The 27,718-nt window shown below is 37.8% G+C and overlaps 1 protein-coding gene across 4 annotated transcripts in view; it reads right to left on the reverse strand.

Moving 5' to 3' along the window:
• Positions 1 to 17,687, reverse strand: part of tasp1 (taspase, threonine aspartase, 1) — a 43,799-nt gene extending 26,112 nt beyond the window's left edge. The window contains exons 1-11 of one of the 4 annotated variants that reach the window (XM_085182511.1): positions 17,499 to 17,687; positions 16,785 to 16,989; positions 16,518 to 16,585; positions 15,093 to 15,161; positions 12,779 to 12,899; positions 11,915 to 11,999; positions 11,759 to 11,838; positions 11,491 to 11,597; positions 7,726 to 7,845; positions 5,057 to 5,135; positions 688 to 798 (exon numbers count right to left, since the gene is read on the reverse strand). In XM_085182511.1, coding sequence (XP_085038637.1) covers positions 688 to 798; positions 5,057 to 5,135; positions 7,726 to 7,845; positions 11,491 to 11,597; positions 11,759 to 11,838; positions 11,915 to 11,999; positions 12,779 to 12,899; positions 15,093 to 15,161; positions 16,518 to 16,585; positions 16,785 to 16,947 — 1,003 coding nt within the window. In that variant the 5' untranslated portion in view covers positions 16,948 to 16,989; positions 17,499 to 17,687. Of the gene's footprint in view, positions 1 to 687; positions 799 to 5,056; positions 5,136 to 7,725; positions 7,846 to 11,490; positions 11,598 to 11,758; positions 11,839 to 11,914; positions 12,000 to 12,778; positions 12,900 to 15,092; positions 15,162 to 16,517; positions 16,586 to 16,784 lie in introns of all 4 variants that reach the window. The other 3 variants (XM_085182512.1, XM_085182508.1, XM_085182509.1) reach the window with 3 other exon arrangements.
• Between the last annotated feature and the right edge of the window lie 10,031 nt (positions 17,688 to 27,718).

Genomic DNA, 27,718 nt, shown 5'->3' on the forward strand with positions numbered 1-27,718 from the left:
CATAAATCACATTTTTGTATTTGACACAAACCTATGACATCTTAACAATGCAACGGGTAAATTGCAATGACTGTACAGAAGCAACATTAATATGATGTTGTGGGAATATTAATAACATAACAACATTCCTGTCTCATTCCTACTGTTAACGTGCATTCTGCAAAGACAGGATTTGTGCAGCTTTGTTTGAATAAAGGACAAAGCCAAATTGAGACGGACTTCTAAAGAAGGCCAGAACAAGGCAGAAACCACCACATGTTTCCATATGTCCTTTTTCCCTCTGCACTGAACTATCCCAATGGTCATTCACAGGCACAGCAAACACGGTTAACAAGGCTTTCAAAAACTGACCACTTCTGAGAATAAGTCAAAAAACAAAAAAAAAGCTCTTCATATAAACCTATAAACTTTCAACAAAACAAGCATGTCTTCCAAAATTATCTGTGGCTGTCAGCTATGATGTGTGCACCATTTGAAGGCCCTTTTTGAACAGTGAAAAGGAACCATAAATCAAAAGCTGTCTCTGATTCTATAATTTCCAACGTTTCCAGTTGTTCTCTCATTCCTTATGTTATGCAACATCTGTTTGTATAATTCTCTCCACGTGTTTCTCACAAACACGTTCTTGGCTGACAAATCTGTGTGTATGGAAAAGAGCGGTAATCAGGCTACATGTGTGTGACTCACTGATGAACTTGTTTTGCATAGCCTCCAGCAGGGCTTGGTGGGCATCTTCAGACTGCATGGCAGCAGAGCATTCCCGTGCCAGCATGGTGCGAATCAGATGCTCCCCGCAGCCTGGCAAAAGACACAAAATGACACACATAATAAACCGAGTTAACTTTTAGAGGCTTGTGGCACATCTAGACTAAACAACTTCCTCTCAAATCCAAAGCACGTGAAAGTCTTACTTTTAAAACTTGTAAAAAAAAAAAATCTTTATTTATTATTATATTATATTATTTATCTGGTTATTAGGTATATAATGGAAGTTATTCTAAAAATCAAAAGGTTAAGTTTTTGTTTATTGAGTCCAAATAAAAATAAAAATGATAATGCAATCCTTTGGCATATTCTCACAAGTGTAATTAGGCAGTTTTTATTTCAGGTAATACTGAAATCACTTCCAAAGTACAGCTGCCTTGCTCAAGGGTACACTGACGGTGATTACAAAGAGAGGGTTTTTGTTTTGTTTTCCCTGCCTTGATCCCAGCTAGTTTTGGAGCTTTAAAACTGCCAAACACCCAGTATTAATCCCCCCTCTGTAAATCCTGTGCTGTAGCTGGCTCTCGGCACAACTGCAGGGTGTGCAGAGAGCCATACTTCCTTCTATCGTCATGACACATTTACGCATCATTTTTATTTAAACAGGTTTAGAATTTCCATGTTACTGTAATATGCATTTTTAGAAACAAGATTTTCCAAGTTTGTCTAAGGAAAAGAAACTATTTTTGATCAGATCACTGTTTAATATTTATAAAAGCAGCATGTACAACTAAATAGAAATAATAATAATAATTTTAGAGTACACAGAAATAAAACTGCAGTATAGAGGTTGTTTGCAATAAGAAAAACCTAACCCCGCTAACCCTGCTAGCTCCAATTGATTGTGGTAGCCACCTGAATCTGTCTGATGTGCTTCCTTCATGGTGCATGCGGTAAATACTCCAAGGAGAGAAACAAAGCATTGTGTTAAGAATTCAGGGAAACCAGGAACCATAAAAGCATGGGCAGCCTGCTCAGTCTCTCACATTACCTTCGACCACTTCCAAGTCAAAACATAGCAGGTGTGCCTTTTTATATCAGAGATAATATGCTACTTATTCCTTAAAGGGCAAACATTAAATCCAACATATTGCTGTTTTTAAGGAAAAGACAGTTGCTGAATGCAAACTGCATGCTTACAATACAGCCTTTCTCAATGTAAGTTTGCACGTACTGGAGAACAAGACAAAAAAATCTTAAATTGTAAACAAAACACATCTGGCAAAGGCTCCTGTGAAAACCCATAAAGACTGAAGAATATGGCCTCATTGTTTCTGTAAACACAAATGAAGGCCCCATAAAAAACAGGTAACTACAACAGAACTGAATGCAGGTCAGTAACTGTGGAGAACAAACGCCCGGAGCAATTTGACGTCCTTTTTTTAAGGCAAGTAGAAAACTGTATTGGCAAAGTACTGTGCCTTTTGTGCTGTGTTTACCATAAACCCCCACAAGTCTAAAGGGAACTGGATATTATGGCAGCGCAAACACAGTTGAATTAGAACGACAGAAAGAAACCTAAAGCAGCAACTCAGCAGGAAAAAAACCCCCAAAAAGACCAGCAAATGTGGACACAGTATGTGACAGCCGACAGCGGCACGAGTAAACAGTAAACTTTGTGAGTTGTTGTCTCGCTGGCCGCAGCAAAGTAAAGGCCAGATGAAGCAATAAAACAAAGACACACATGAGCCGCATATTACAAAACTGACTACAGTGGAAGAGGTGGGAAGGGGAGAGGGCGGGTGCGTGGACGGGCAATGTGTTGGTGTGGTGGAGGGAAGAAAGGGACATTCGGGGTGAGGATCACACTCCTTGTGTCAGAATGGAAATGATTCTTTCTGTTTCTTTTTGATGGAAACATCTTTCATGTTAGGAAATGAAAGACAGGTGTTGTACTGGAACACACATTATGCTCTCTGAACCCATACGGCTCACTCCTTTTTTTCACTCACTTCAAAGACAAAGCCACAATATAGGAAGACAGGGTGAGAATGCACACAGCGCAAATATCAAACATGCAGCCTACACTTGATCTTCTTGGATAATTAATGAACAACAGACCACTACCACAACAGTTGTCATATACTGCTTGTTTAATGTAAGAAATGCTGAACAGAGCTGCTGAAATGTATCCGGCCTATCACCTTTAACCTACGGACGACAAGCAAATGACAGATCCTCACCAAACCAGACTGGATGAAAAAGCATAAAGTCCTTAGCATGTCTTAAAATTAGTTAAATACACTTTCAGATGAACAGCAACACATGAAACTTGTAAAATGTCTTTATAAAAGCATTTGTCAAAAACTAAGTAAATTGTTACTGCTTCTATAGGAATAAAGGTAGTGTGACGCCTCTATAAAAGCAAACGTTTTGGTAATTTGCTGGTCTGGAGCATTCAGGTGCATGTTAGCTCAACGCCAAGAAGGAAAGACATCAGCTACCTTAGAGAAGCAGCTGTTGCTCCCTATCAATCTGGGAAGGGTTATAAGGCCATTTCCAAACAATTTAAAGTCTATTATTCTACAGTGAGAAAGTTTATTCACAAGTGGAAGACATTTGTGTCGATCTTCCCAGCAAATTTTATCCCAAGGTCAAACCAAACTGCAAAAGCCCCAATGAAGCTACATCTCGGACTCTACAGGCCTCGGTTAGTATGTTAAATGTTAAAGTTCATGGTAATAAAATTAGGAAAAAAACTGAATAAGTGTGGCTTTGCAGAAGAAAGTCTCTTCTCTCTAAAAACAACGTGGCAACACAGTTTAGATCTGAACAAAGACTTCTGGAACGATGTTCTTTGGACGGAACGAGACCAAAACGTCTGGACTTAATGCACGGCACCACATTTAGCAATAACCAAACGACGGTTTTGATTCTGGCTATTTGCAGTCTTTGAGTCAACCATGAACTCTTCTGTATATCAAAGTATCTGGAGTCAAAGTGAGGCCATCTGTCCAACAGCTAAAACTTAACCCATATTGGATATTGTGAGAAAACAGTGATTCCAAACACAGCAGCAAATCTACAACAGAACGGCTGAAAAAGAAAAGAATCAAGATGTTGCAATGGACCAGTCAAAGTCTGAACCTCAACCTGAATTAAATACTGTGCAAGCACCTTAAAAAAAACAGTGGGAATATCTGAAAAGCGTAATAAAACAACACTGACAAGAAAAGTGGCCAAAATGATCTCTACAACGATAAGAGACACTGATAAAAACAAACAGAAAATGATTACTTATAAGTTACTAAGTTATTGCTGCTAAAGGTGGTTCTACAAGATACCAAATCATTTTGTGTGCATGTGTTTTTCACACACTGCTCCTGCATTTTGGCTTCATTTTTGTTAAATAAAAAATAACCCTGTGTGTGTGTATGTCATGGTTTGCGATTTATTTGATGTTGTATTTAAATAATTTTAGACCTGATAACCTGATAAGGACCAAATGATTTTTTAAAATGATATGCTGATAGAGAAAACCTCGGAAGAGCATTCATTTTCACATGACTGTTTGCTCCAATAAAAACCACAAGACAGCTAATAATTTAAGTGATTTACTCTAATTTTTGTTATGGTGAAATGTTCTAGATAACTGCAGAACTAACCACCCAAATCTTAAATTTTAGGGCTTTTGGACAGCAGAAAGCCTATTAGGCCATCCTGAACTACAATAATGGTGTCAAGTAAAAGTCCTGTCCAGTGCTGCTCGACCACATAGGTTTTTTTTTGTTTGTTTGTTTTTTTTTGGGGGGGGGGGGGCATTTGTTTTTAGTTTTATTTAGATTTTTATATTATACATGTACTCTAAGTAAAAGTTCGCAGTACATGAAATGCAAAAGCTGATACTTGATTTAACTGCCAACTATTATACCAGTCAAGTTATGATCCAAATCTGGACAAGTACACTTTACAAATTCACCATTTTAACACTGCAATGCCCTTCCAGCAACTCTCCTTCAATCATATCTACAACAGGTGTCCCATGTCACAAGTCACTGAAAATCCAAAGAGCTCTGCAATGCACCTGGCGTGCAGCTGACTAACACAGAGTAGAGAAAGATGACTCAATCAGTTGAGGAAGTGACTGATGAGAAATCACTCAGCGGGAACAGTTGAAGGTCATCGGAAAGTATTATCGGGCTTTTTGAAGCCTGACTCGCTCGGACTGATTCATATCATCCTCAACAACAAAAGAGAGGCTAATAGTGAACCCAGAGTGAACAAAGTGGAAACAAACACACACAAATACACACAACTGTAAAAGTAGATTACAGAGAATGTGCTGGTATACCTGAGGTACTCACTGCTGTAGAGTAAGAGTTCATATTACAGGCATTTTCAGCCCAGCAGCCACATCCATAGTGAGCAGCCTGAGAAATTGAAGACAAAAAAGACATTTTAGATGAAAAAGATTGTTGCTTTTGCCTTGAAATAAGTAGAATAATTTCTTAAAGAGTAACTTTGGTTACTGGTTGGTTATAGCAGACTTATTTATATTTGCACATCTTTAACTAAAGCAGCATGCCAGGCTTTCTAGCTCTATTGCTCTGAGCTTCAGGTTTTCCTAACACTACAAGTGATAATTAGGTTGAGGCAGTAAATCCCACTGATTCATTCATTCTGTTCAGCCTCAACTGTTACATGGCTGTTTTTTCCCGTAAAGCTGCTTTTAATAGAAAATGACAATTTCCTTTGTTTCCTCGAAGTAAAAGTTCTTCAAAGAAAAGTTTTGAATTAACATTAAGTAGAACCCAGGCCACTAGTTATTATTTTTGACTATCTCCATTAAAAAGTAAAATTTCAGCTCTGTTAATTATAGCCAGCAATGGGAGAAATAAAAGAAAGGGAACCAAACTCTGGGGGTCTTTACTGGCAACCGCTGCTTCCTGAAAAAGTCCAATCTGCTGCCCTTAACCCTTCATAAGGTGCACTGATCAGTTAGACTTATGGCCACTAGAGGGGATCAAAACTCACGTAACACACAACCCTGGCACACTGTTTTCCTCCTATGATTTTAGTGGATAGTGAGTTAACAAAGAACATACTGCAGACGCGCCACCTCTCTACTGATAACACATTTCTGGTAAAGTCTAAAAAGCTTGAAAAAGCCCAGGGTGAGTTTTTGCACTCCAACTCTATCCTTTTTGGCTTTCCTCCAAAAGCAGGTTAAATTTAAAGAGCATGTCCTTAATGGCTGCTTTCATTATACCCAGATTCCCCACCAACTATGGGGTTGGAATCTAATGCAAAAGCTAATATACAACTCTTTTTTAGCTCTGCTTTGGTCCCCACCAAAGTCGCCCAAAAATATCTGCGTTTAACGGTTGGAATGTTTTTTAGCAGCTTGCAGCAAATTTGAAGCAAAAATTACACTTTTTTTTCAAGCAACACTGTTATTCAGACAAAAAAATACATAAGCATGAAAAACTGACTGATTACAAAAAATTTTAACAAAAGCTGCAGAAACACACTGATGTCAAAAAGAGGAAAAAATGTCTATATGTTCACTGGCAAAACTGTAGTACTGCTCTGTTGTTGTTTTTAAACAACTAAGAACAGACCACTGGGAATAACGTGACCTAGGTAGAGAAAAACAAAGAGTGAGTTTTTTTGGCCACAGTCAGAGGAGACATGTTCAGCACAGAGCAAAGACAGACTTTCAAAAAGAAGAACTGCATGCCAGCTGTAAAACATCGTGGTGTGAAATGTGCTTTGATGCCCTTGGGACTGGACAGCTTGCAGGCATCGGTTTTACTATAAACCAGCATCGTATCAAAGAGTGCTTGAAGATAATGTGAGGCCATCTGTTCAAAAGTTGAAGTTAAAGCAAAGCTGGCTCTTCTAACAGAATAATGATCATAAGGGGTCTAACAGATTCACTGAGAAATGGGTCAAAAAGAAGAAATAGAAGGCTATGCAAACACTATCAAAGTCCAGATTTAAATCCCAATGAATTGGATGATTTTAAACAGGCACTACTTGCAAAAAAATTTTAAAAAAAACAAAAAAAAACAATAAAAACAAAATCTCTTCCAACTAAATGTTGAAAAAAATTTGGTGGTAAAATTACTTAAAGCAATATCAATAACCAGTGGACATTTATGGAGAATTGAAGGACAATTCGGAAGAATGTTACATTTATTGACATTTCAGCTTTTCAGCCTTTTTAATATTAGTATATCACCTTTATTTGAAGAAAATAAGTGTGTATTAAAGAAGAGGAAAATGTTTGCCTGTTAAAGTCAAACAGGCATACGTCCATCCATTCTCTCCTGCTTAGCCTTGTCAGGGGCGCAATGGGGGGGATGGAGCCCATCCCAGCTACCATATGGTGAGAGGCAGGTTACACCCTGTACGGGTTGCCAGTCTGTCGCAGGGCTAACACAAGAGACAGACAACCATTCACACTCACATTCACACCTATGGACAATTTAGAAATACCAATTAACCTAACCCCACTAACTACATGTCTTTGGGAGGAAGCCCGAGTACCTGGAGAGAACCCACGCAAACACGGGGAGAACATGCAAACTAAAAACAAACATTTCCAATGGATTTACTGACTTGCCACACATGAAACTGAAATTATCCCCAAGCCAGAGGCCCATAATTTGGAGCAAAAAAAAAATTCTCCCTCTTTTAGACGGCAATAATTTGGATACGGACAGACATCTTTTGAGCTTCAATTACAGGCAGCAGCATAACATTAGCATTAAACGCAAACAGTATGTAGGTGCACAGTGCACTTATTTTGTTCTCTAAATAGAGCCCTGTATGCACAACATAGAAATGATATCTCACAATGTTGAAATATTTCACTACAGAAGAAATGATGTCTATAGTAATAACTGCATCAAATATAATTTTAGTTATCATTTAATTGAGTTACATTAAACATTTATTTAAAGACATTATCTGGACAAAGATATTGTAATAAAAAGAAGGAAAGGGCCTCATTACCTGGCCAACCCTGCCGGGATGTTTCATAGCCAAACCTCCACTGGACACTGCTGCAGCTACATTCCCCTCCAGGTCCACAACAACAGCTCCAACTGTGTCAAGGCACCCTGAGCCATTTCCCTATATGACAGTAAAGGAAGAGAGTCACATGAACTGCAAAAAAGGAGCTAAGAAATTCAAAAGGACATCTTCAAATGACAATTTTAAGTAACTATAAGAGGTGCTAAAATGAAAAAACCATCACTTTCTGAACTTGAGATGTTAACTTTTGACTAACAATCACACTAGTAGGTGAAGGAACCTCTGTATGCATCTCTTTGCTTGTACCGTCTTCACAACTATTCATTAATTTGCACCTCTTAAGTCCAGTCCTGAAGAAGTGACAGTGTCAATGAGCTGTTCTCCTATTTTTGTTAAAAGCTGTTTTCTATTAGGCTTTTTTAACCACCATTTCAGTAAATATTAGCACCTTGCAATAATGTGTTTTTAGGGCACGGCATAAAATGACCTAGGCTACACTTCCCTGCACATGTTGTGTTATCCACCAACACTCGTAAACTAACAAGTATTTAGAAAACACATCAACAAATTTTAGCACCGCAGTAAAAGAATTTGTAGGAAAAAAAATGAAAATGGAATATCACTACACTGTGCATGCTGGCAATTGTGCTAAACTCAAAGTAAATGCTATCATTAGCGGGTAACAGCTCCCTCCTTGTCTATTTTAAAAGGGAACTGACTCCAAAATTAAGACAGCACTGCATGAAAATATGAACCACTCTTTCTTCACATTTCATAAAGATGTGCTGCTGGAATTCCAGTCCTCTGTTTTCTTCCTTGATTGCAGTTTGCTTTGGAAGTGACTTCCTTGTGAACCATCATGAGTCAGACTGCATGACAAATGAACTTCTACAGGGTAAATGTGCAAACTGGCATTATTACACATGATCACAACGCAGCTTTTACCAGAAACTGAAGATCTTGATTACACCTTGGACTAAAAAGACAACAGTTAAAAAACAAAAAACAAAACAATGGATCAGCTTGTCTCCTCTGCTTTCAGCTCTCCTAAATCACCCCTGGGACCTGAGCTCCAGAGGCCAAAAAGATCCAAGGCCAGCTATTTTCAAATGCTACAGACACCATCCTGTCATACATGATCGGTGTATTTGAACCCCACAGTAAATGACGACTGTAACACTTGTGAACATCTTTGGAAAAATAACACTTAATCTCGCCATGAGGACGCAGGTACCAACCCTGGAAAGATTTTACTGGCTGGCAAAAAGACAGAGCCATAAAGAAAAGGCCTTGCATGTAAATTAAAACCAGGCTGCAATAACATTCTTTGTTGAGATCCCTCTCTCATAAGTCATTCTTGATACATAATGTTATTTCCTATTTGCTGATTTTACATGTCAGTGGCAGAGGAAACATTAAAGATGAGGTAAAGTATATTAAAATTCTCAACATGGACCGTCCCCATCAGAGTACAAGCTATTTCCAGATCAGCTTTAACTGCACCAAATAGCCACTTATTAATCTTAAGTGTTTGCCATATGTACATTTTAAATAAACATATAGCAGACAGATGAAAACTGGGTGACTCAATCTTTTAACTCTAATTAAGCAAACTAGCTATTTGACATAAAAATCAATCACCGAATCAAACCCCATTTGATCACGGCTAAGTCAATAAACAGCTGGTCCTAGATGTTAGTCTTTCATTTAATGGATATATCATTAATAAAGACAATTGATGTAACTGAACTAAATAATCCACAATAGAATTCAAAAACAGATCCAATGAAGCAAATCAGGCTGTGTCTGTTTACACGTTTTACTCCATTTAACACAAATCACATCTGAACCAAGATAAACTTTCCCACCCTCTTCTGTGCTGCTTCCTCTGCTCGTGAGTTTGGAGCAGAGGGAGTTTGCGTTTCAGCTCATCATGAGGCCACCCTTCAGCTGTGCTCCTAGAAGCCCTGAAAGTCAGCACTAACTCTCAACAATCTTTCCTGGAAATGTCCACACAGCTGTCTCGTAATGCAATTGTCTTTGATGCCCCGGGAAGAACATGAGAACTGAGAAAATGTATCTTTGTGTCAGGCATGAACAGCCCTTTTCAAAAACTGCCACAAATTCCCTATCGGACTGAAATCTGAGCTTTGACTCAATATTCACTTTGTCTTTAAACCACTTCCATGTAGCTTTCGCAGTGTGCTTCAAGTGACTGACTTGGTGAGAAACAGATCTTCTGCAAAGTAGCAGTTCTCTTGCAGACTGAGTCTGAATGTCCTCCAGGATTTCCCTTTTATCCTCTACCTTTAGAAGCCTTCCAGGGCCTGCTGCCGAGAAGCATCCCCACATCATGATGCTTCACGATGGGGTGGCGTGTTTGCAGACGTGTGTGGTGTTTGGTGTCTGCCAAACACAGCATCGAGTCTGATGCCCACAAAACTCTTTCTTAGACAACCCCCTATGTTCTTCCACTTGACTTTTGAGTCTCCCACATGCCTTTGGGTAAACTTTAATTCAGTCTGGCTTTGTTTGTGCTGCTGTCCCATTAGAACCTGGGCAACAGGTTCAGAGCAGTCACAGGTGTCTTAGTGGCATCTCACATTTGTCTCCTCCTTGTTAATCAGTTTATGACAACACATGCCATATATCCTCCACTTAAAGAACTCCTTCTTTAACTGAACTCCGAGCATTTTCTCAGAGCTGCTTGGAGTGTTTTATTGTCATGGTGTTATTGTAGCCAGGAATGCCAATTAACCCATGCTTGGACTGTCCAGATACACATGTCTAAATTCTACAATCACATGAGACACATTCAGTGTACTCAGATTACCTCCATTTAACTAATTGTGAGACTGCTAGCACCAACTGGCTGGATCTCAGTTGAAATAGGTCAGTCACTTTAAAGGGGGTGAAAATATTCAGTTATTTTACATCATGTGTTTTTAATAAATTAAAGAGGTTTTTTTTGTAAATTCTCATAAAAAATAAAAAAGCCAAATTATAATGACCATTATTTTTATTTTTTTTAATGAACAAAAGGGGGGAAATCTAAAGAGGTAAACAGCTTTTATAGGAACTGTATATCTTAATGCATAACCTTTAATAACCTGAGTTTCTGACCACATCAATCACCACCAAAAACACAGACCAAGTGGAGTCATCACATGTGGAGTCATGCTGATTTCTAATTAAACCATTTAAGACTCTCGACTTTCTGCCGATATAATAATCACATGCACTTTTTTCTTGTCGTTTCTGCCCTTTCTAGCCTTTGTTAGTCTGAAGGTTTGGGTTTATCACATTAAGTTTCTTTCCAGCGCACAGTACGAGTATTGCTTGCTCTGTTCAATACTACAAACAGTTCCAAGTATATTGATTAGATGTTGCCTTTATAAGTTTATTTAACAGTTCTAGCTGCTACATTTTTCAAATGTCTTATAAAATTCAGAATTATTCAGAAGGAATTTTGTGGATATGTGGCTGTTATCCCACTTTTGAAAGCTTCTATTTTGTTAAACTGCTACTTTTCCATCTGTCTTATTTTTAAAAGTCCCTGTTCCTTCCTGCCATCACTTTAAAACTGCTAGTGCTAAAGTCTGTATAACCTTGTTATTATAATGAATGCTACTTGTTCGGAGCATTTTGTTCGACATAAATGGTAAAACAGTCAAAACTGTGGAATGAAGAAAAGAAGAATGTACTTACTACTGTTAAAATTTTAACTGACAACATATCACTCACATTTTCACTTGATTGTCGTCTTTTCTTTGTCTGATTATGTCCTGTGTCCATTTTCTCTGCCAGCTCCATCTTTCGCTTGTTCCTCTTGTATGCAGATAAACTGAACTCTGGGTGTGACAAAATAGGGTTTTTTTTCCTGCATCCACAGAAATTCAACCATGTTTTTCTAGATATTTTTAAATGCAAGTATTTTGGGGTCACTTTTACAATTGCGCTTAATTCGCGTCTTGGATAATTGATGTTTGCGAATCAGTGCAAAAGTACTTACTGGTGGCCATTTTATCTGAAGGGCATGGCGGTATTCCATGGCTGATAGCCCAATCATGTGCTCCCCGCCCCACTAAAAAGCTGAGAAAACAACAATTAAATTAGGGGTGGACACCATCACATTAACGCAAAGTTATTCATTAACCGCAATAATCACCAGGGTGGTATTCTGCCAGCTGAAAGTTTCCCTTTCTGTGCTTCACTCAGCAGACGGTTTGCAACCATTACTGGGTTCCTTATACCTGAAAGAAGAAGAATTATTACAGGGCTTGCAGTTCACAGTAAGCAATGGTATTACTGTGTGAATAAATCAAGACACCAAAACTATTTTTTTTTATTTGTTTAAACATCATATATCGTTGTGACCCTTGAGGCAAATCAAAAAACTAAACAGATTAGAAGATGAATATATACATTTTTACTTGTAACATATTTTTGTTTTTGTTAGTAATCGTCACACATGTAGAGCTAGGAATTCTGAATCTCTTTCAGCCCATTTAAACTCATTTTTTCAGAATTCTGAGACTTTATAAAAAGCACATGTTGGCTAGCTAAGCCAAATGCTTAACATCATGCAGACCTGGCTAAAAAAAACAAAACAATCTGTTGTATTTTGGACTGCATGGTAAGTGTCAATTTTCACACCTTATCTGTTGTTTGGAGTTCTTGCAAAAGCAGAAAAAAAGGAAGGGGAAAAAAAGCATTTGCTGAAAGCCTTAAAGAAAAACACAGAATACAGTGATTGTATTAACATTAACAGATTAAAAACACTTCCTGGTTGCCCTTCCTCTAAAAAAAAAAAAATTAGGTGATCCCACACTGGAATGATTAATGGTGCCAGCTGTTTTTAAATAAAGTAAAATAAAAATAAAAATAAAAATAAAAATAAAATTAAAAAGTCTGTCAGGAAAATATGACCTAAATTCTTGTCTTACTGTCAATATGTCCAGGTGACTGAAGTGCATGTAGCACAATAATGTATGAGTATTATGCAGGTATCACCACACATGTAGTAACTCACCACTAAGAGCTCCTACGGCGCCAAAATGCAGAGACTTTCCATCCATGATACTTGCATCACACTCAATTTCCCCTGACAAATTAAGGTTGGAGCCCATGCCAGCATTTGTAAAAGGAGAGTCCTAAGGACAATTAAAAGAACAGAGTCTAGAATAAGACAGTGCCTGTCACGAACCATGTTGTCAGTGTGAATATGATGAAGAAAATTTATCTTTTTTTTATTTTAACCACAAAAGAAAGCTTCATTCGTTGTTTTTTTACGATCTTCAGTTGGTCATTGTAAGTCTATGTCACTTTGTCAAATCGTTCAGATTCAGCATGTTTACCACAGAGAAGGTTAGGCAACAACACTTACAAACACACGGATACTTTCAAAACAGATCTGCTAAAGGAAAACTGCTACAATGATCAACCAAAAACCAACAATCAAAGAAAGATAATTAGCACCACTTTGAGTGTTATGAACCAAAAACCGCTGTTATGAAACTTCTTTATGTGACACAATAGCAATCAGACCCTGGAACACGCACACTGTTATTACTCTGCTGACTGTACATTTTGTGAGATTCTGGGGAAATGACAATGATAACGATTTTAAGACGCAAACACTGAAAGCAGACACCATCCAATTATGATATTTGTTTTTGAGGCCAATTCAGTGATTTCATTCTAGATTTAGTTCTTAATTGCCTGCTTTCTAAGGAATTCCTCATGTATTCAGTTTCGCAAACACAAAAGGGTACGGCTATCTCAGCTAGCATGGAAAATAATTTTTTTAATCAGAAAATAACAAGTATGTAATGTGTAATATGGACACATCAAGAGGAAAGTGCTTCATTGAGAGTCAGCTCATTTGGCCAAAGGACTGATGAGCTTATGCTGTGGCAAGACGGCCATTATCAATCAATCACAATTCACAAGAATCGCTACTCCTTTTACAGTATTGGTCAGAACTTGCACACAGTGGGTCTTCATCCGAACTGTACTTGAGGTTAAGTCCAGCAATTTGTAACTGCTGTTTCTGTCTTATGATGCACAGAAACTCTTCAAATAAACCATTCCTTTGCAAATGATCAGTTTGCAAAGGAAAAAACTGCTCTTTCAAGATTTTTTTGTTAAATAAAAGGAAGGTTAGAAAGCAGCCTATAGTTTACTAAGAGAGCTAAAGTAATAACTTCAACTATTGTTGCCTTAAAAGCCTATAGTTCAGTTCATAAATACGTTTATTCCAGACAGGCTGTGCTCAATTTTTAGAGGAAGTTTAACAAATAAATAATGCAAAATAAAAATAGTTTTTAATATTTTGCCAATTATTCAAAAACAGTCAGTACAGTTTGTGTAGCCACACTTCATTTATATAGAATAGCCCTGAGCCTTAAAAGCACTCACTCTGTAAGACTGTCTTTCACTGAAGCTCCAATCAAAGGCTTTCAAATGGATTTGAGAACAGCCCAAAAGACCATTAATTGAATGCATATAATGTATATTTATTAAGCTATATATACATTCTGCTTATTTTAGCTTTTTGTTTTACTTCTTTAAAAAAAGCTTTTCTCCAAGTATATCTTAACGTCATCTTAATGGAGGATTGCCACAGCCAGCAAAGATTATGGTTATTTTGAATAATGCAAACTTGTATTACTGTTTAAAGAAAGTATTATCCAGACACTGTCAGTAAGACCGGGGGTTTATTTTAGTCCCTATTCAACACAAAAAGGTCCAATTAGCTCATCCTTAATGGTAGCACTTCATACCATCACACTTTACGCTTTAAAGTGCTGCGGATATTAGTGATCCAAACTGGAGCCCATCCGTCTGGTCCATCAAGACTCACTTTCTTGCCATCTGACCATAAAATCTTTTAAAAGAAAATCTGTCGTTGGGTATTTCTTGGCCAGGTCTTACTAGTGTACTTCAAGTTACGAATTTTATTTAGAGGCAGTTGTATTTCACCCTTCTTTCATTGGCCACATCTCCAAACACTTGAAACTTTGTACTTTCTCAACACTCCAGGGAGGGTATATTTCAAGAGTATGGTGGCAGTCAAATAGGTTCCCAGTGGACTTATTTAAAATTTGTCTTCTCTTTCCATTTTCTTGACACTGTTGTTAGTCTCAATAAGCATTTATTTGTGCAGTGGTCACCCCTCAACTATTTCAAGAACCTGAAAGGCGAACCATTCCAGTGATCTGGGATTTCAAAGTTAACTTGTTTTTAAGATGTATCTTGGTCATAACATACTTGTAGATCTCGTGTAACTGAAAACTGTGTCAATATAAGTTAATTTTCTATAATCTGGATCAGAACCAACCAACCTCAAGTTCAACTAGTGCTGCAGCCACTGCCTCCACGGCAAGTGCCCCAGCTTTGAGCTGGTCGACAGCCTGCAAAAGAAACAAAACAGGTTTATAGTGAAAAACAGTAAATATATAACTAAACTCAGTTCATATGAACAATAATGTCAGTTATTTATATGAGCAAGACATTTTTTAATATCCCTGAAGCACCCAACTTAAACCAATTATCAAATACAGTTTGAATATAACCTAAAGAGATACAAAAAACCTCTCTACATTAACAGGTTTAGGTAAAAAGAGGCATAAAGGATGTAAACATTAGATTAAAAAGACTCACAACTTGTCTAAAAGTCACATTGCTTCAAAACTGGCAAAACTATGTTTTCGCAATTCATATTTTACTACTAAGTCCGCTCACCTGCCCGGTGAGATAATGACAATACTCCACAGGCCTGAGGGCTAAAAACTGCAGGCACATTATAACACATCACTCTTTCTAATCTAAGTGTGTGTGACAATATCTCTGTCACATGACACATCATCTTCGTTTGATGAAGAATGCGTTTGATTAGATAAATGCTGTTTTTCACTTTGCCCTATAAATCAATCAAAAGATACACGTCTGTCTGTGCATGAGAGGAAAAGAACACAGACATATTGCTAAAATCTTTTAACAAGGAAAGAAATTATCATTGGCATACAAGCAAAAGACTCATTTTCAAAGGGAACTGTTTCTGCATCCTGTTGAAACAAGCTTCTTATGCATCTACTGCTTTATTGTATTGCTTTGTTGTAACAGTGCTGGAAATAACCTGGGGCTCAAAATTAAGGATGGAAGCACAATAAATAAAACTCAACATAAGTAAAAGAGGGTGCTTTAGAATGCAAAACAACAAAGGCTTTCCCACTGTAAAATGAAATTAACACAGGCAAATAAAAACTGGAGTGATTCTGTATGAGTAGTACAGTCAAAACACAGAAAAATATGCAGAGACAGGTGCTCTGAGAGACTCCCCATCTGACCAGAGAGAAACTGAGCAAACAAAAAACCCCAATAAATTGATTTTTAGAATGAAATGCTAAAGGTTTGGTAAACAATCTCAAACAGAAAACAACTAAGTTTATCTCTGTATAAAGTAAATCAAGAGTAGAAAACCAGTAGGGAAAAAAATTGACTCTAAGGTGTCAACAAAATATGACTACCAACATATTTATTTACAGTTTAAAGTAAATGTACATGCAAATTAGGTCATTCTTTATAAAAAGCTACCTCAAATTATGGTCCATGTTGAGGTTATCTGTAATCAGCTAGTATTTTGCAGAATAGTGCCAAGTTATTTAGACAGATGAAATACATTTACTAACATTATATTAAAAATGAACTGATTATGGGTAGCATAGCAAGTTTGCAGTTTGCTATAGCAGGCCTAAAGGTAAACTTACTCGCTGGCAGGCTCTTTTGCATACATGCTTGTACTCCTTGGCCTTAGATTCTGAATGGTATCCTGCACCTAAAAGTAAATCGTTAAAGAAAAAGAACAAAAGAGGCTTTAAAAATACCACAGATGACCCCCTAAAACCAGGAAATACTTTTGAGAAAATGGGCAGATGCAATGTGAGCAGGTGTTTTGTGAATATCATACAACAAAAATATACTTGCATTTATATTTGTGCTTGATTCTGCCTACTAATTATGGTATATATAGTTACCTGCATGCACTAAAACAAAGCCACCAACGCCATTTGGCTTTTGACTCTTGCTTGATTCCTGTTTTTTGGCCCATGAGTTGGTCAGTGGAGAGGAGGGCTGCTTCTCTTCAGCAGAATTCATTAGACTTTCCATAACCCCCGCATAATTTGTCAAGCCTATCATTGCCTATCACACAGTGGTAAGAAAATCATTTTCATCGCATACCTGGAAGAGGAAAGGACATTGTCATTTCTGTCTAATACGACACTGTGGAAAAGAGCCTCTTGTATACCAGCAAAGTAGCTCTAAACTACACAGATTTCCCATTGACTTAAAACTATAATTTCACGTGCACTGTATTCTTTTTAATGTTACTGTTTGCACATTTACAAAAACCAATCAACTTCGGGGATCATCCTGAATCGTCAGGGGCCAGAGGTGGATAAAAAAAACACACATTTCATGCACCCATTCTCACCCATGACATCACTCATCTCGTTAACGTAAGTTCACGTTATCAATAACTTTCAAAACAGTCGTTTCACTTAATGCAAAGCATACCACTTTATGATTTGCGTTGTTTTATAATAAAGAGGCGTTATTCCGTTTGTGTTACGTGCACGGTTGATAAGAAGGACACTGCAGACAAATAAGTTACTTCGAGTCAAGCTAGCAGTCTTGTGTTTTGCTTGTTAGCTCGCTAACACACCAATAAAACAATCCCGACTTACAACGTGCCCTTCTTTCCTGTAAGCGACACGACTGTCTGCTAACCACGACGTTCACCTGGCATATGTCTTACAGGCAAAAACGTAGCATGAATCAAACTGAGACAAACTTTACTGTCAGACAGTTTCACTCTGTGCTATCCACGGCTAGCTAGTTAGCTAAAGGATACACAAGTACTTCCTGGTTCAGATACACGTTGCTAAGGAAGTACGTTCAGCGCAAACATTGGTACACGTGGATGAGACTCACTTTTAGAGGAATAACGAGTAAACGCTGGTACTGATGTTGTGAATTTTGTGACAGCTTTAAAATAAAGGAAAATAAGGTCATCGCTAAATGCTTTTTTTAAATTAATTTGACGTCAATATTTTTTTATCATTTGAAAAGCAAGAGCAATTTCAGTTCATTTTGTCTCTCATGCAATTCAGAAACTTCTATTAAAACTAATTATTCTAATTCTCGCATGCGTTAACGTCCGCAACCTATGGTTAAGTGCCATTCACTCAACTGATTAGTTTTTGTGTATTATTATAATGTTGTTTTTGTTGTTATTTGCCCATGTTATGTGCATTTTCAGAATCTACCACTTCAGCAATACATAGATGAAGGAACTCTGTTATATCTTTGAGGTACTTACTTGAAAAATCATCGGATTTCCTTTAATTACAATACTGCAGAGCGTCTGGTTAAGGAAGAAGTTCATAACAATGTTGGTGTTGTTCCCCTATGAACTGATGTCCTTATAGTTTATATAAGGTCTTATACATCCTTATCTGCTGATGTATAATAAAGCTTAGTGGCATGAATACTGATGCAGTATTTCCCTTCCATGATAATACTTGAATAAAGTATATACAGTAGCTGACCTGCTTTAAGGGTCTGTGCACATATTGTAGCCCTGGAAAAATCAGTGTTTTATTTCAGTCAAACTTATTAATTAAATAATAAATTACATCTAAGAAGAAATTGGTATTTACAACCTGTTTAGTTTGTAAACTGAGAGAATAGGACAAACAGTTTTTTGTGGCTGAGTAATAACAGCTCAGCAGTTGTACTTAAATACACCACAGACATGCTCGCTGTTGAATTGTTCTCTTGTTAATGTGTTTGTGTCACTAGCTCAGCATTTACATGTCCCTGTGGTCATCGTAATAATAATACCTTTAGACCAAGTTGTAAAGACAGTTGCCTACAAACATTAAGGAAATGAGAGTCCTACATGTTCTTCTACAATAGATTTCTCCTTCTTATGGGTTAAACTCTGTGTGAAAAAAACTGAGAACATGAACAAAACTAAGCACTTTGTCATGGATTATAATGTGGTTACACAAAAACTGCAAAATGGAATTCTTTTAAAAATAAAAAGGCACACAATTATGTGTGACAGGCCTTGTATAAATGTGGTTATGGAGCATTGCTGTATGGAATCCTCTCTTTCTTTTCTTTCACTTAGCATCAAATGTCCAAAAACAGAAGGCAGATTGTTGAGCTCCATGGGACAAATTCATAATTTGTGCCATTTTGTAAAACAAAAAATGACTTGACGTGACCCGATTTCACCTCTCTTGCTGTGTTTCCTGGCCTTCAAAAGTACCAGAATTGTTACTGGCATTGTTGAGGTTCTTCAGTCTTCTTATATAACTTGAGTGTTTTGCAAGACACCAGACTGTTGAAAACTTTTAATCAACAACCCTTTTCTGCTCAAGGTTTTTACTGCAACGCTTAGTCCCACAGCATCCAAAGCCAGTTACACATGGCTTTCTCAAGAACATTACTGGGGAGTTTCCTGGGGAGGTAGAGGAAAGAATGGGATGTCCATCTTGAACATTTTCTGCTGAGCCTGTCAGGCAGCTGATAATTAAACCACCGAGAGAAGCATTCAGTTCTTGCCTCACTGTGAAGAATGACTCAGTGTTGCTGTAGACACAGACAATTACAGCATCCGTGACTACAATTAGCTCTTTAAATTTCCAGGCCTGGAACTCTCCAGTCATTTTCCTCTTCCCTCTTTCTTCTTGATCGACACAAGAACTGCAATGTAAATAAAATATGCTCCATGCACATGTTGAACGTTTGCAAAGATTGTTGCTGAGACAAAACTAATACTGTCTGAAGAAACTAAAAATCGTCAAAAAAAATTCACCATAAATGTAGCAAAACTATTTTTATTGAAATCAAATTAGTTACACTTATTCTGTGCTTTGCCATAAGACCCATTCATTACTAACACAGACTTTTATATTTACGGCACAGCAGAAGTTCTAGAGTTGGACCAAAATGAAGCACATTCTCTAATCATAATGTGAACTGTAATGTTATTTGCTTTGGATCACGTTAACAGAGATGAAAGAGTGCTGCTGACCAATTAATGGAAAGAGGGCTGGGGCCAGGGTGCGCAGTGCCAAAGAGGGGCCATTCAGGCTTTAGGGGGTTGCTGTAGTATTGCATACCATCAAATCTCTGTGGAAACTTCTGCTAGCTGTTGTTAATGGTGTGCAGAGGGAAAATGCCAGTAAATCTCATTTTAATAGACATGATATCTGCCATGACCACACAGACTGAAGATAAGATTCATCCGATGCCTTCTCCACTTCGTTATCTTGACCCAGGTCACAAAGAACAGACTTTGTTAGTCTTTGAATCATGTTGTACTAGGTTTATCCAGAAGAGCAAAAATGGAACAGCAAGATAGTGAATTTGAGTTGTATAAAAACAGCCCCGATGCAACAGTTCGATGAGACTTACATGTTTGGTATTCATTAAAGAAAAACACAAAGAAGCAAAAGTTTGAAATGCTTTGGCGCTATTGTACTGAAAGAAAAAAAGAAAATGGGGAGAAATAATTCCACTCTCTGTGAGCAGCATTCTCCTGGAAAGAAAAGCTTTGATACAAAGAAGTTTGGAAGCATCTTGTGTCATTTTTTTTTAAAACATCTGAGCATCTCTCCACGCTAAATCTAATCAGCATGAGTTCAGCCAGCGATCAAGATGAAATCCCTGCTGCTCTGAGTAGGCAGAAAACAGGCGGGTTCTGGTATGAAGAGACATGCTGGATATGGGTTTTATTAAATAAAGTAAAATAAACAGTCATAGTCATTGCAACATATTTTTCTAAAGTTACAACCCACAAGAATTCTGCATGAAAAGAACACTTGCAGTGTGATGCTTATTTAATCCAACCTCGAAACCACGCAAGGGATGAGGGCTGTGCACATTACCACTCAGCAAACAGCTCACATAATCATTCTAGTTACATTTTTAATCAGGACTAACTCAGGAGCAAAAGCAAGTGGGAAAAAAAAGTTAATTAGGTGATTCAAATTTATAATTCTGAGATACTTTTGAGATATATTATATGTATAAAAGCTAGTGTATTGCTGCAAATGGGATAGTTTTATAAATGGGGCTTAATAAGCGATCTGCATGTTCTTCATTAGGGAGAGGCAATGAGTAATAATGAAAATCTTGGCAACATTTTACAATTTCTCTATTCCTTTAATCAGCTCTCTGGAAAGTTACAAGAAAAGAATCGACAGCTACTTGAATTACTGACGTGAAATGTATGCCAGCTAGTCAAGTTGAGGTTTACATCCATGTTTGCCCAAATCTGTGTAATACACTGTATGACATGGAATAAATTAAATAGGCGGCCTTTAAAAATTACTGTCACCTACTTAGTTTCTGAACAAATCTGAAATATAATCAGAGTCTCTTCCTTTGTTCCCAAGCACACTGTCCTGGTATTGAACACTGGCTAGAAAAGTGGGGCTTTTTTCTTGTTCTGGGTGTTGTTTTGTTTTTTTGTCTGTCTTTTTTTTTTTCTTTGTATGTTTCTTTTGCATAATGATGTAATGCAAACTTTTGACATCTGGATGTGAAATGTCATTACTTTTTCATTTATTGTTTTAGACATTTATGTGGAATGTTGTCATAATTTAGTCCACAAAAACTTGATTTTATTGCCAAAAATTGGCTTTGTGAGGTCACAGCAACCTTTGGCAACCAAAATCTAATCGGATGCCACGGAGCTGAAGTTAAAGTTCGTGGAAAATTTGAAGAAACTCCCTCTGAGCAAGTGTTTTGGTGAAACCTCTCATGGCTCTTTTTAACCGTTCCATCAATAGTGGGAACTTTCCCAATAAATGGAAGCAAGCACTGGTGAGTCCAATTTTTAATTCAGGTACAGCTGGTTAGATAGGCAATTATAGCTCAGGGTTCTACCTATATATTTCCAAAATGGTGTAGAAAATTTTACTGAATTACATTGAGTCAAATAATAGTCTGCATCAACTACAGTTTGATTTTCAGCCTCATTATTCCACAGAGACTACACATGCTTTTTTTACTAAACAACTTAACTCATCAGTATACAAAGGTGATGTAGGTGCTGTCTATCTGGACATTAAAAAGGCAACTGATACATTAAATCAGCACATTCTTATCCTCAGACTTTCTAAGGTTACATAACCTGACAAAACCTTAGAACTGCTTAAATCTTATCTTTCTTATTGGGAAATATGTGTTATTAATGAAAAATTAATCTTTTATAATCTCTAAGGCAGGTATTCCACAAGGACCTGTTCTCGGCACACTTCTTTTTTATACTAATCAGGCATAACATTAGAACTACTTGACTAATATTGTGTTGGTCCCCCTTTTAATGCCAAAACAGTCCCAAATGGTTGTGGGACTGACACCACTAGATACCCGAAGTTGTGCTATAGTATCTGGAATCAAAATGTCCTTTAAGTTGTGAAGTGGGGCCTCAATGGATCAAACTTGTTTGTCCAGTGCATTCCAGAGATGCTTGGTTAAATTGAGATCTGGGGGATTTTAGGGGCAAGTCAACATCTCAAATTTATTGTGCTCTTCAAACCATTTCTGAACTACTGGACTGTTTTTACTTTGTGGCAGGGTGCATAATACTTCTAAAAGAGGCTACCGTCATCAGAAAATACCATTTCCATGAAAGGGTTCATGTGGTCTGCGACATTGCTTAGGTAGGTGATGTGTGCCAAAGTAACAGGACCCAATGTTTCCCAGCAGAACATTGCCCAAAGCATCACATTGCTCCGCTACCTTGTCTTCTTCCTGTGGAGCATCCTAGTGTCAGATGTTCCCCAGTGAAGTGACGCACACACACCTGGCCCTCCATGTAGTGTAAAATAAAATGGGATTCATCAGATCATACCTCGGTAGTCCAGTTCTGATGGACAGGGTCACCCTGACTGGTCAATGTCTGTGCAGCACCATATGCGACAAAGAGCAATAGCTGTTCTGACAGCTATCTCAATCGGCATTACATTTTTTGATCATTTGAGCTGCAGCAGCTTGTCTGTTGGACTAGATCAAACAGGTCAGCATTTGCCTCCAACTTGCGCCAATGAGCTTTGGCAATCCATGACCCTGGTTCGCCATCATTCATTTTTTTGGGTCAGTTTTTATAGATACTGACCACTGCGGACAGGGAATACCCCCACAAGAGCTGCTCTCATCCAGTCATCTAGCCATCACAATTTGGTCCTTGCCAAGCTCACTCCAGTGTCACGGCTGGGCAGATGTGTGGAGGTAGAGAAATTTTACCCAAGTGCAGACACTGTGAACGAGCTTTTATTTGCAGTGGGGACAGAACACAAACAAAAGCGGAACATGACAAAAACTACACTAAACAAAGACCTAAATGAGGAGGCAGCTACAAAAGTAATATAAAGGAATCAGAAACCTGAGATAAGATGTAGAACACGGCACATGAATGGCTTGGATGAAGAACATGGAGAAAGGACATGGATGATATGCAAACAATCTGACAACAAACAGAGGAAGACAAAGGGCCTAAATACACAGGGGAATAATGAGGGAATGGGAAACAGGATGGAAACACACCTGGGAGAAATCAAACATGACTAGACAAAGGGGAAGCAAAACTAAAAACATTAACAAAGGACACAGGACTATCAAAGTAAAGCAGGAAACATAACAAAGGCACAGAGACACGGACTTTACTCTGACACAAGGAAACAGAGGGAACATGGATCACAGGTAAAGCACAGAAATCAAGAGACTAGAAATTCTACACAATAATGAAAGCAAATCCTATTAATAATTCAAAACACAAAACACTGGGTCACTGACCCACGACCATGAGATCCAGTCTTTATGATTGCCTATTTTTCCATGATGTTATACCTCTCAGTGTATATGAATGATTTTCCACTGTCGTGCTTTAGTAGGTTTTCAAATATATGCTGATGATAAAGTGATATATCAGGGAAAAACATGCCTTGTCTGTCTTCTTGCAACTGTTTTATCATTTGCATTGCTTGGTAGCATAGCTTGAAAAGTGTTGTCTTACACTGAACATCAAGGAAACTGTGTCAGTTTGCTTTCCCTCCAGGGCTCACTGCTTAAAAGAGGTCTCTGAGCCTACTAGCACATTGAGGCAACTGTTGTGATTTGGCAATCTATAAATAAAATTGAATTGAATTGAACTAAAGGTGAATTTATAGATTATTGGGCAATTAAAAAAACAGGATTCAAGTAAAAAATCTTGATCTCATTTTAGAATTTTAAATTGGAAAAACATATTGAAAAGGTGACCAAAGTAGCAAAAACAAACATACATCTAAAACTTTTAGAGACAGTTTATCGTTTCATTGCTCTTAAGTCTCAGCTGATAAAATATAATCCAATAAATAAAAATTTGGATAAAAAATCTATAAGGGTGCACCATTGCAATGTGCTTAAGAAACTAAAAATGTGAAGTTTTGACAGTTTATCACATTTACTAGTCTAAAGTTAATATATAAATATTTATATAATATTTGTCACTGATTCTGTTAATAATTTGTATGAACAGAATTTCTAGCCAAGTGGTGGAAGGCTCAGAATCGTGTCTCTGCTTTTTGTAGATAATGTCGTTCTGCTGGCTTCATCAGGTAGTGGACTCCAGCTTGCAATGTTGCAGTTCCCAGCTGAGTGTAAAGTGGTGCGAATGAGAATCAGCACCTCCAAATCTGAGGCCATGGTTCTCGCAAAAGGAAAAGGCCGGAAAAGGATGGAGTATCCAATACAGGTTAGGGACGAATTGATCCCCAAAGTGGAGGAGTTTAAGTATCTCGGGGTCTTATTTACGAGTGACGGGAGAAGGGAGCGGGAGATCGCGAGACAGATTGGTACTGCAGCTGCAGTGATGTGGATGCTGTACCGGTCTATTGTATCGAACAGAGTGCTGACTGTAAAAGTGAAGCTCTCAATTTACTGGTCAATCTACGTCACTCCCCTTCCCAATGGTTACGAGCTCTGGGTAGTGACTGAAAAGAACAAGATCACAGATACTAGCGGCGGTAATGATCTTTCTCTGAAGGGTGCCTGGTCTCTTCCTTAGAGATAGGGTAAGGAATTTGGCCATCCAGGAGGGCCTCAAAGTAAGGAGCCAGTTGAGGTTGTTCGGGCATCTGACAGGGATCCCTCCTAGGCGCCTCCTGAGTGGGGTGTTCTGGGCACATGCCTGAGACCCCAGGGCAGACCCAGGACATGATGGAGAGACTAAATCTCTCTGCTGAACTGGGAACGCCTTGGTGTTCCCCCAGACAAGCTAGAGGAAGTAGCTGGGGAGAGGGAGGTCTGAGCTTCTCTGCTAGGCTGTTGCCCCCGCGACACAGCCCTTGATAAGCAGGAGAAAATGGATAGATGGTTCCATAAGTGTTCAGGGACCATATGGCTCCTCTTAAAGTTCTGGGTTCAGTAACATGCAGAACAGATCTTAGACACCTGATTAAGACTAAACAATCAAGGCCCTACATAAATATATACCTACAGTACATAGTAGTTTTTTGTTTCAGATGAGCAGAGACTATCATAACACATAATAGTTAATATGGTCAGACAAATGCTCGATTGATCAGGTAGGATGGAGAAGAAAAAAAAGCCAATACATGCATTATTTATGTAGTTTAGGGACACATTAAGACATTATCTAAGGCTTTCAGAGCTGTGTCCTGTAACCCTGTTAAAGTCTCTTGCAAGATATGGAAATTTATGGAAAAACACCAGAAGGGAAGGCATCTAGAAAAAGCTTCAGTGGGCCAGCTGCACAGAGACTAGGCTTAAACCTTGTTTTCCGCCGGAGATCCCACTGAAGTTGAAATATTTTGTCTACACTGACTGATTGATCTGTGACAGTGAAAACACTAATTATTGTATTAAGTAATTATGTGTTTTATTATTAGGCATTGACTGAGAACAGATATGATGACATGATCCCTTCAGATAAAACAAATTAAAAAGTCACAAAAAACCTTCAAAGGGCATGTGGACATTGACATAAGAACACATTTAAACAATAATTACATAATTGCATACTTATAATTACTATTGCCTTTAGGCTCACTTTAAGTCAGGTATAATTTTCTGCATTTCTCTGTAGATAATTGCATTATTTTACTGTTGTCATAAGTGGGATATGCCATATATAGCCAAAAACAGATCAGACGATGCAATGTTCTTGCCAGTGACTTGTAGGTACAGCCTCCGGCTTAATCTTCTTGTGCTGTAACCATGACAATAACAATAGCCTACGCAAACTTACAAATATAGATCCTCCTCTTTTGGGAGTATACAGATTGCCCTAAAGAATCAACTCTTCACTGTGGCCAGCAAGCCAAGACTTATCTTGTTGCTCTTTGCAGAATCATGTCCTCGCTGTAGCCAAGACAGTCAACATTTATCTTTCTGCTGCTCACCAGACATGCAGACATGTTGTCTGAATTACTGCTCCCTATTACGCAAACTATAACACATTAGTTAACTAATACATACAGTATGTAACTAATTTAAATCGATTCCAGTTTTTAAAAAAGTCCAGACAATGGTATTTTTGTTGATTTCTAATTCATCACCCTATTAGAAAAAGAGAAGACATTACCATCATCGCAATCAAACTCAGAAAGCCATGCAAACAACATTAAATAACACTTTCATCTACTTTGGCTGATTAAATATCTACTTAGGCCAGAGCTCTGTTTTGAAAAATATGCTGTCACAAATTTTCAAATGAAACAAACAACGTTAGTTATTCCAACATGACAGACACAACAATTCTAAGAGTGAAATGAAGACCAGTGAAGCATAGATTGTATATGCAAACAATAAAATAAGATCCAAATAGATAACATAAGCAGAAAATGCAGATATAGGTACTTGAATGTGAATACTAGACCTATGTTATAGATGCTTATATTTTAGTATAATAGATATATTATATAGGGTATCGTGTAAACAGACGCTATGTTTTAAAGAGTGTATAAGAGCTTTTGAACCTGAATATTTACTCTAAAGTCCAAAATCAGTCCCGCTGGCTAAAATGTAGCAAGGTTGACACCCAGTGGTTTGATCCGAACATTACAGTTGTAAACCCGCAATCTCCGCCTTATTCAAATACAATATTTCTTCAAATACAGGTCAGAGGCAAACACTTAAGTTTGCTATTCCCAGTGTGGATGGTGTTCAACAGTTGGGTAAATCTGTAATAGGCAGTGAGATTGGAAACTAATTAAAAAATTATGAGGAAATTACGAGATTCTGTGCCAGATGTGAGAGCTGATTACTTTGTCTTAATTTCCTAAAAGGTGCACCAGCTCAGTGTGATAAAGATCATTAATTTGACTGCATTAAGAGGCAGCTGGCGAGCACGTTTAAAATAGACTATGAGCAAATTGTAAACCGTGATGGCGTCCATTTATGCTGCCCCTTTCTTTTATATTTTTCCCTCAGTTGAAATGACTGAACTGCATTTAATCTGCATGCATTTCATCAAAAATGATGCTCAAAATGTTTGTTTGTTTTAAATATGGATAGGGATTATAGTTCAGATTGGATGAAAGAAATTTTCCACTATCGCATAATGTCAGTGGTTTTAGGAGCAGATGGGTCTGGACCAGACCATGGCTAATACAACAGATGACAGACGGTGGTCCCTGGAACCAGTTTCTCACATATGACAGCCTCACTTACTGGTTTGATCTGGTCTTTCCAGTCCTCTACCATCTCCATCTCTGTCCATTTGTATAAATATCATTTTTATCAGCCACAACTACAGCCAAATTATCACAAAAATCACCCAATGCTGTTAAGAATTACAAATAGATTGCACAATTGCATTGAGGCAACATTACTTCCTCACACATTGCAAATAGTTGCTCCATCATGGATAATCACATGTCATAGG

The sequence above is a fragment of the Neolamprologus multifasciatus genome, chromosome 13 (assembly GCF_963576455.1).
Source record: "Neolamprologus multifasciatus chromosome 13, fNeoMul1.2, whole genome shotgun sequence".
Classification (NCBI taxonomy): Eukaryota; Metazoa; Chordata; class Actinopteri; order Cichliformes; family Cichlidae; genus Neolamprologus; species Neolamprologus multifasciatus.